At 34.4% G+C, this 10621-nt stretch overlaps 1 protein-coding gene across 1 annotated transcript; it reads left to right on the top strand.

Moving 5' to 3' along the window:
* Nucleotides 1–1627: 1627 nt before the first annotated feature.
* LOC131166284 (uncharacterized) lies at nucleotides 1628–2452 on the top strand. Its single transcript, XM_058124687.1, has 2 exons — nucleotides 1628–1793; nucleotides 1900–2452. Exons 1-2 carry the CDS (start codon nucleotides 1665–1667, stop codon nucleotides 2317–2319), a joined length of 549 nt encoding a protein of 182 aa, XP_057980670.1. The 5' UTR covers nucleotides 1628–1664; the 3' UTR covers nucleotides 2320–2452.
* Nucleotides 2453–10621: the final 8169 nt, after the last annotated feature.

Below are 10621 nucleotides of genomic sequence, written 5' to 3'. Positions count from 1 at the left end.
ATGATTTTGCATGCATTATTGTGCGAGCCTCTACTAATTAATTTTCTTAAATATAAAAAGTACATCCATTTTGGAGTAAGGGAAAATTCATGTGCATATTTATGACTATGATGTGGTGAGTCATTTAATCAATTATATAAAGGGCTCTTGATTCCCTCGCTATTTAACCAAATTTGTTAGAATTTTTCTCATGAAAACCAAACATAAGAGCAAGCGGTACCTGTGGATAGTGAGAATTTACTCTATAAGCCAGCGAGAACCATGGATGGTGAGAGTTTGCTCTATGAGCCAACGAGGACCGTAGATGGTGAGAGTTTTCTGTGAGCCAGCGGGGACCGTGGATGGTGAGAGTTCTCTGTGAGCCAGCGGGGACCGTGGATGGTAATGGAGATGTGTCTCGAGGGTCAGGTTGGCCGAACGTCCAACTGATGCATGGAAACCGTGTCCGCATTCCGGACTTTACCTGATCAGCGAGACCTAGGGGGAGGACGTTAATCCGTAGGTTTGGTGTCGCAACAGGAGATCCGAAGGGCTTGTTGATGGCTGGAGTTCCTATGTAATAAAAAAAAATAAGGAAAAGAAAATCAAACAGTTTCTACATATTTGAATCTTGACCAAAAATACGGCAAAGGAAAGAAAACAAAGCACTTGTATCAAAGCTCATTTGCTTGGATTAATATGATATGAGATGTAGAAACTCCTATAATCCTATTTTCACTCCTACTTGTTTATATATAATTCATAAAATAAGCCAAGCTAAATTTACAGAAATTTTTGAAACGCCTCAGGAAAAGACCTCAAAGAATGGAATGCAATTGTGTCCTCATCCAAGTACTTCACATACAGCTCGTGGTAATACATAGCAGCTAGCTACTAGTAGTAGTAGTAGTGCCACAGAATAATTACTCCTAGTAAGGGTTTTCGAGCTAGCTAGGTAACGCATGAGCTGCTATAGCCAAGTAGTTAGCTAGGTTGGAATGAATTGTATATTTATATATATATATATATATATATATGAAGTTGCTTTGCTACAAACATAGGAACGGGACTTCCTCTACAGCTACATTTCTTGTTTCTATTTGTTGTCTTACTTGACAAACATCCCCCCATTTTTTACTTTTCAATTATCCCCGAAGCAAAATTTCTCTCTTTCAACCCAACCCTCTTTAATTATCATTTCTTCTTTTTTTTTTTTTTTTCTTTTGTTTGTTTGGGTGTGTCAATTCCAACGAAGAACTCTCTCTCTCTCTCTCTCTCTCTCTCTCTCTCTCTCTCTCCCTCCCTCAATATATTTGGAGGGAGTAAGTGGGCAGTAGCTTCTCTTTCGGGGTCCCAATCAGTCCTCCAAATTGACAGAGAGGTGGGAGATCAAAGTTAGACAGAGAAGGGAGGCCACCCATATCTTCATTTTCCCTCCATACACATCCGACCTCAAATTACTCAAATTACTCTCTAGCTTCCTACTAAAATCCATCTGCATTTATTGCCCACGTTCTCTTTCCATACAAAAAAACAAAAAGACCTACTCCCACCCTGCTCCCACCCCCCACAGCTCTAGCTAGAGCTATCTTCAACATCAAACGTCTAAACAGACTGCTTGCCAATTGCAAAACCCTTCAGAGCAATTCATTTTTCTCTTAAGCAGCTGCTAGCTATCTACTCCCATGTCAAATAATATTCTTTCTCCTCTCCTCCTTTTCCTCTTTCTTTCTTTTTCTCTGCATGCAAGTAATTGTAATGCCCGGCGTCCCAGCGACATCCACAAAGAAAAAAAACCCCCTCTCACCTCCAAGGTACGTACGTTGGTGCAAGAAGTACTTTATCATTGAATTAATTTGTAGCTTCTTCGATCGGTCTCGCAATATTAATTAAAATCTGGGTTTTGATTTTCATATGCAGAATGAAAAGAAAGTACTGTTGGGTCTCTCTAAGATTTCAGTTTTGCCAGCGAAGGCAAACCCTTCTTCTTCTTCTTCTTCTTCTTCTTCTTCTTCTTCTTCTTCTTCTTCTTCTTCTTCATCATCATCATCATCATCATCATTATCATCATCATCATCATCAAAGGAACAAGTAAAGGCTAATTGTAGGGGTGAGAGCAAAATGGTCCATGAAGATCGTGAACAAAAGGCGATAGATGATTCGCGGGCCGGTCCAAGAAAATCGAAAGTTGAGAAGGGTGCTGCAGCTGCTAATCAACAAGAGTCTGATCGTGCTTCGGTCACCTGGCGCTTGCCTCACAATAAAAACCCTGTGAAGGAGCAACCAGGGTTTAACTCCGACTACTCGCCGCCAAAGACACACCCTCCTTCTCACAACTGATTCATGGTGAAGACCAAGCAAGCAAGTGCGCCCATTTTAATTAGTTAATTTCTCCTCCATCCATAACTTGTATTACTTAATCCCTCATTTTCCTCTTGCTAGTTATTAATTTCTCGATATTTTATCGATATATATATATATATATTCGAGGGATCGATCAGTCTGTGGCCAGAAGGTTCTGATGTACCATCAGAAAGAGAACAACATTATTAAGATCGAGTTCTTGTGGCTAGTAACTGAGCTAGCCTTGATCAAAATCCTAGTTAGGTTCACATATATATATTTATATATATACGCTGCTGGATTTTATGTTTTGATATTGCCTTGTATTTCCTGCTTACTGTACATCAGATAGAAAATATTGTTCTTACCATATCAACATCGTCTACTTCTTCTTCTTCTTCTTCTTTAAAAGGTAATAGCTGACTTCGTCAACCAGAAGGGCTCAAGCAAGAAGATATATTAGCTGACTTCATTAACTATAGAAAAAAGAGAGTTTTCATTGTCTTATTTTTATTAGTTGGGTTAACATTAGCAGAAGATATATTATATGCATAGATTTAAATCTACGTACCTTTCTCTTTCTCAATGTTCATATTGTATTTATGCCCTGGCAATTGTGGCAAATGGCAGATTAATTAAATTAAATGTCGTTGTTTCCATGCAATGTACATGCAAACAAGTGTGTATGTGTAAACTAGTGTGGTATAACTAATAACTATGATGGAAAAAGCTATGTTTGTTTCTCAAGAATCCCTATTTTCTCTTTCAATTTAATTAGGCTATGTTTGTTAATTAAAGAGCGCTTATAATTCTAATACTGAAATAAAACATTATATATGTTGCAGCCAAAAATTGAATGACCTTCACGATCCCTAATCACAACCACCTGAAAAGAGATAAATAAGTAAGGCTTGGAGGACCTGGGGTGTACTCCGAGGGATCGCTCCGATGCCTAAGTCAGGAATTGGCTTGAGAGATTTTTTATGTAAACATACATATATACATACATATACATATATTTGTTTTTAAATAATATGCTAATTAGGGGGACAAAAAATTATCAATCATAAAATATATCCAACATTAAAGTGTTTCTTTTAATGGATATATCCAACAATGTTATTGGAGACCGGATCCTCTGTCCCCCTCCTTGTCCTCCGCAGCCGAATAAGTGTATGGAATGAGAAGGGGAGTGCAAAACATCCCAATATCCCACTTTTAGTTAGTTGATGTTTGAAAGTTTAAATTTGACTCTTATTTCCTCATTTTTCTCATACTCTTTGATTTTTTTGGTTCTATATAGGTATTGTGTTTTTTTTTTTTTCTTTCTCATTTTTATATGTAGGTATTTAATATTTTTCTCATTTTAAATATGTGCGTAAGCATAATTATAAGTGTATGTTTGCGTAACGGGGTAGAGAGACAAGGAGAGTGAATAAGGGTGGAGCTAGGAAGGGCCGATGGGGGTCATGTTCCCCTTCCCTACACTTTTCTCTTAAGTTGTATCAATTAAATTTATTTCTTGTATATATTTTTTCTATCTTATTAGAGTCATCTGACCTAGAATTTCGTATATTTTTTGGTGACAACTAAAAGAGAGATTGTAATTTAGTACTAGTTTTGATTTTTTTTTCTCATATTTTTTAATTAAACGAAATTTAAGTCACTAAACTATTGCTTGATTATCAAATTTGGTCTCTTGGTTCGCCATCACATTGTTAATTGTGATGAACTTTATGTCATTTGGATATGTACTTTTAAGAAAAGAAACTCAACACAAATAATAATTAATTAAGAGCTAAACCCAATTAATTACTAGTGTCGGGCACGTGACTCTTTTTTCTTCCCTTAGCTCTGTCAAATGGCCAATTGAAACTTTAATTTTTTGCCAGTTGGCCTTATCATCAAAAGCCAAAGGTGTCTTCAATCAATTTAATCGCTACTTAATTATAATTTAAAATAAGTTGAATAATCACTTATATTCCCATATGAGTTTTTCTTATTAAGTAATAAAATATAACTCACCAAGATTGTTGGAGATAATTTTTTGACATGTGCTTTGAAGGTAATCGATCCACAAATGTCTTAGCAAAAATAAGAACTTCTTAACATCATTTTGAGCAATTTTTCCTTCGTCCTCCATAAAATTTGATACCACTTTTAGTTGAAAATTTATTTGGTATGTATATTCTTAGATCTTAGCTTATCCTTCTAAATCCTCACTACCAAAAATCATGTAATATGTATATATTGTGAATATGTCACCTAGTAATTAGACCAATAGCTCTAGCATGTTGTCTACAACATTTTCATGAGCAAGTGATTCGCTATTGTTTGCTCTTTAGGTTAATCAATCAATTTATTGTTAGCAATTCAAATATATGGTGGTTAGTTAAATTAATTGTATCCAATATACATGCATTGTTATGATTAAAGGGACATTCTATTGCTTGACTTTTTTGATTGGTTGTCTTGCTTTGAGGTGTAAATCATCCCTTTGATTCCATGATTTCCTCCATTAATTATTCACTCTAGTTAATGTTAATGTTTCTCTTATTATTATAATTTCGTTGCCCAATAAATGAGGGTATACCATATTTATTAAAGAAAACATAAAAAGAATTACTAACAGGATTTTATTGGGGTAATAAAGAACTTAAGGGAAGCCCTCTAGGACTTTGTGGTCTTTGGTTCAATTCCCAACCCCCTAAGGCATGCCACGGCAAATCTTTGCGTCCAAGTTTTAAGTTCTACCTCATAGGGTAGCCCTTGCTTCAACCTAGCTACTAAGGGTTAATGTTATGTGTCCTGTTCAATGTGTGTATGAAAAATTCAATGAATAAGATAGGTTAGTATCTTTTAGTTTTACTAATTAATTTTTTCTAATTACAAGGCTAGGTTGATATGCCAATATGTTACATTGTTCAAAGAATTGAATATCGGAATCATCACCATTAATCTTTTCCCATCCTAGGTAAATTCACCATCATTGATCTTTTTTTATTTGATTGGTTGTGGCCAGTCATCTAATTATTTTGTAATGAAAAATTAAAAATCAATCCAAATTTGAAAAAGTAATAAGGATCAGTCTGCATTTATATATATATATATAAAAGTTCAAGTTAAAAAATATAGTTACATTTGAGGACATTATTGATGTCATAGAATTCAAGAGGCACTTTTTCCATGATCGGTAATACTAATTAGCTTACAAATTAACTCTATAATATTGATTTCAGCCGTCCTTGAATCGATTATATTCCCTTTACAGGTAGGCTGATTTATATGTTTATTAAATATTTATATGTTAATTTTCTTTATTTCAATCGAAACATTCCATCGAATAATTAAAGGTCCTATCTCCTTTAGAGAACTAGTGGAGTAGTCCTAAGGCGCCTCCTTAAGAAGAGACTCCCTCCTCATATTAGTTTAGACTACAAACTACATATATGTGATAGATATTGAATAATTAAACACAAGAAAAACAAATTTACAACTAAAAGATGAATCAAAACAATTTCGGACTCACTTTTGAAATTCACCCTATCACTGGCGTTATTTAGGTTTTCAATCCTTAATAACGTCATGTAAACCCTTTGCTACTACATAACTAGACCTCCGAGCATCATTGAATATTAAAGTAGTTGTTTTGTTTTTTTGGTGCATTTTTAGGGGCTTACCTAGAAAGTTATAACTCCCAAGATAACCTAGATGTTTTAGGTCGATTTTGTGTCTTAATTAGATTATTAGACCTTTTTGGCACTCCCAAGATGATCCAATGGTTTATATTAAGTTCATTAAATTCTAGGCCTTTGAGCAATTTTATTCTATTTTCATAAAATTATTACATTTTATTCAGGGTTTGAGTTCATTAACCACCTTAATTTGGTGGTCCCTAGCACACTTGAATTTCCCCCTATATTTATTATTTTAAGGGTTTTCCAAGCACTCCCTATAAAACCCAAATTAATTCTATGCAAGGATTTTCTTTTGATTTATTTTTAATGAGTGGAGGGGACTCCCTCAATCACTAGTTGTGATTGAACTTAGTGAAGAAACACTCTGATTAAACACAAAAACTCTTTGGTTTCAATAAATATATGAGAATTACAAACACTCTCAGAATATACAATGTCTTCTTCTCACTGGTTACTCACCCTCTACTACACCACATATCTTACACACGCATACATCCATATATATAGTGATGGAATTGGTGTATTCCCAAGAGGGAGGGTGAATTGGGTATTTAAAAATTTCTCCTAGGTCGAATCCAAATCACAGATAGTATTGCACAACCTAGGGTCTTTGTAATCAATCAGAAATACCACAAACGTATAACTGAGCAGATATGTAAAACAAATACAGCAGTCTTAGTATTTCACATTCATTTAAGGTATGTATGTAAAACAATCAGAGCAATAAATAATAACATACATATGCAGGAAATAAAGTGTGAAAAATAAAAGCATACACCAAATATGTTATTGGGGTTCGGCCAAAATTACCTACATCCCTGCTTTAAACCGTAGCTCAAGGATTCACTAAATGCTAGCTTAACTGGTGGAGCAACATCGATTACAACCTCTTTTCCAAGGGGTGAGGTATACCCCTGACTCAAATTACAGGGTTGAGCTCAACCAATACACCTTATAGGATGGTGCACCTAGTTCTCGTAATCGGGTTTGAACCAATCCAGTGCTTTCTTAACTGGGTCTAAGCAATCCGAGACTTTTCACAGTGCAAGTCTCCCTTTTCCGACCACACATTGGGAATACAATAGATATAAAATATTTTGTACAAATATGATGCTTCTTCTATAAGCAGATGATGTACAATTTGAAGCACAAATGCACTCACAGATTATATGAAATTAAAGCTCAATGTGAGTATGTGTATTTTTCACTCAAAATATTTCTTAATAAAAATCGAGTGTGAAAAATAATTTTCTCACTAACAAAGAGTAAGAGACCTTCCAAACAAAGATATTAAAATAAAAATATGCTTAAGGTGCTCTTTTCAATATTCCAAGAATTTTCCCAAAACTATTTTTTCAAATAAAGTTTAGGGGATGCAAGGGCTTGTGCTCAAAAGATTTTTGCAAACGAAAAAAAAAAAAAAAAAATGAGCTTTTGAATCTTACAATGAATGTGCAAAATATTTACAGGCCTAAAAAAACTTTCTCCCAAAAAAAATATTATCAAGAAGAATATATGGGAGAAACTTTAAGCCAACTCTCAAGAATGATTTCCAAAATTAAAGGTATGATTGAGAGTAAATGCTTTTGGATAAATGAAATGTCCAAAATAAATAATTCTTTCAACAACTCTCAAGTGCAATGATTTTGCAAATGAAAGTAGCATGAGAAAAAAAATTAATCTCTCTCTAAAAAGATTTTTTCAAATAAAAATAGAGAAAGTATGAAAACTTTTAGCTTGAAAATGAAAGAATGGAAGTATACAAATTTGAGAGAATTTCTTAGGCTAATCTCTTGCTAATTATGTTTATCAAGGGGGTATATACAGAGTTGGGCAAAAATATGACCAATAGGGAAACGCTGGTCATTTTTAAAACTGTTTAATTAAATTTTTAAACTGGTTCAACACTTAAAAATGGTCTGACCCGAAAGGTTTGGTTGACCTAGGCACAGGTTGGTTGATCGAACCAAAGGCAACACGGAACCCTTCGTGGGTTTGGTCGACCATGACAAAAGGCTGGTTGGCCACTCATAAGATTCTATCGACCGCAATCATTTTGAACTAAAATATCAGGCAACCAAGGCAGTGGAAAGTTCAATTTTAAAGTTCCGGTCAACCGTGGAAGCCATGTTCAAACTAGGTCGGTCGACTAAGCCTTGGTAAACAAGTTGACTCTAGGCAAACAATGCTTCGGTCAACCGTTGGGTACACAAGAATGGTCGGTCGACGGAGGGCATTGAAAATTACTATTTTCCCCTTAATTTAACCTAAATAATCCAACATCAGTCGACCGTTTGCAAACTTCATTTTAGCTCTAATCTTTGACCCTAACCAATCAGTTATTAAGAAAAAGTTTTTTCATGAAAAGTGCTAGTCCCTAGAGTCTGTCTACAGTCATCCTGAGCTTGACATTCACATTATGCATGAAAGACATTATTATAGATCAAAATATAAAACTAAATGCTTTTACAAGATAAAATATATGTCTTCTTTCTTGCTCTTCTTATCCATGGAATACGCCAACTGTGTCATATGAGCTTTCTGTGCTTCATGGCTTCCATTTCCCTTTGTCTTATATGCATTCCAAATTAAAAATTTATTCAAGCACTTAACACACAGATAAGACACTTGTACTTTGTCAACATCAAAACATGAATCAGACTCAAAAATTCAACAATCTCTCCCTTTTTTATGATGATAAATACACCAGAGCAAAATGGGATTTAGCCTAAAAAGGGTCCCCCTAAGAATATGCATAAATTAAAACATAAACATTGAAACTCAAGCATATCAAGAAGACATTAAAAAAAAATTGCATTTTGCTTTAGCAGTGAAGCACAAAATACATAATGCATGCAACTCAACAGCTCATATATTTTTCTTTTTTAAAGATTTCCCCTTTTATGGCAATAAAATCATCATTTTGCTCATAAAAAAATTCTCCCCCTTTTGGCATCAGCAAAAGAGTTAGGATAAGTTTAAAACAATTTGGTCATTAAAAAAAAACTTAGCTAAGAGAACTCCCCCTTTCTTGAAAACACTCCCCCCTTTTGATATAGCATTTGGGCATAAAAGTTTTTAACAAAAAAAAAATTAAACACATAAAAAATATAACTGGTCATTAAAGATTGAAATGACATGATGAATTGGGTTAGACCAGAAATTATAATTGAAACATATCATAAGACCTATGAAAGATTTGAGTTCAAAGCACACTACATATGACAGCAAATAGTAGGTTTGAGCATGATTTCAGTCTAACTAGTTCACATACATTTTCATATTTAATTACCAAACCAGTTAGGTAGTTTCAAAAAAAAATTCACGACAATTAAATGAATATTAAGTGATAGCACATGTCATAAACCATTTGAGTTCAAAGGCAAGAAACAAGATATATGTCATGTAGAATCGATTCTTGCCAAATAAAATTATATATATATATATATATATATATATATCCCCTTATGATTCACAATAAATGTGGGGGACTGTGCTTGCTGAAAAAGAAACTTTAATATGACGCTCAAGCAAGCAATGATTTCTCTGGTTGAGCATTTTAGCACATTCCTAATATAACCATAAAAATCAACCATATAGATCCTTAAGATATCAGGCTATTTAAAAAAACAAGGATCATATGGTAACTCCAAAGAATGTGTGGCTAAGTATTATAATTTTCATTTAATATTTTTAATAAAATCATCATACTTTAATGCACATGCCATCTAGAGACCCAAACCCATAAAATAAGGAAATAATTAAGAAAAGGGTAAAAAGGTAATTTTAGCAGCCTTCGTCGACGAAGCCAAGGTTCTCATCGACGAAGGCCCTTCTGCATTTTGTCACCGAAATTCAGAGCCTCGGTGGCAAAGAGATCCCGACAGACAGGAAAAATATCAGACTAGGGTTCGTCGGGCGAGGGAAGAGGTTCGTTGATGAAGGCACCACTCGTCGACGAATTTAACTGGGTCAAGGGGTCCGTAAATATCATTTTTCATTGCTTAGGAGTTAATAAATCACAAAAACTCTCTCTCTCTCTCTCTCTCTCTCTCTCTCTCTCTCTCTCTCTCTTTTGATCCTTCGTTGTTCGTCACCCAAATCAACGATCCGACGTTACTATGTGGATCAGGAGAAAACCTCTACAATCATAGTGGATTGGATTTTGTTTTGAGGAATTTCCAAGTTTTATCCCGAAATCGAGGTAAGGGTCTAAGTTCATTTTTGGTTCAGTAGATTTGTAGTAAATAGGATTGTATTAAAGTATTGCCCTTTGGTTTTTAGGTTTTGGAAACTCGGATCGTTGTTTTGGAGCCGTATAGTTCGTGTTTCAGTGTTTAGGGAAATAGGTTAGGGGATTTGTTTACATCAAACTTTTTAGAAAACTAAACAGCTAAAAAGTTAGCTTATGTTTATATGCACATATTGACTGCTTATTTGCAAAGTTTCATCGGGTAAAAATGTCGGTTTTACGATTTTATGATTTTGGTAAAAATGAGGGCATTGGCGTACAATCTCCAAACTTTTCAAAACTTCTTGATTTGCATTAAACTTAACGTAGGAGATGCTTGAAACCCCTTTTTTCCCTTTTAAATGTTACT

This window comes from Malania oleifera, chromosome 10 (genome assembly GCF_029873635.1).
Source record: "Malania oleifera isolate guangnan ecotype guangnan chromosome 10, ASM2987363v1, whole genome shotgun sequence".
NCBI lineage: Eukaryota > Viridiplantae > Streptophyta > Magnoliopsida > Santalales > Ximeniaceae > Malania > Malania oleifera.
Note: the sequence above shows the minus strand (reverse complement) of the source record. Positions and strands in the feature narration are given on the sequence as shown.

Excerpts from the sequence above, each read along its gene's own strand:
- LOC131166284 (XM_058124687.1), top strand. The coding sequence starts at position 1,665 with ATGTCAAATAATATTCTTTCTCCTCTCCTCCTTTTCCTCTTTCTTTCT. Across the intron at positions 1,794-1,899 it reads AACCCCCTCTCACCTCCAAG|AATGAAAAGAAAGTACTGTT; the intron begins GTACGTACGTTG and ends TTTCATATGCAG.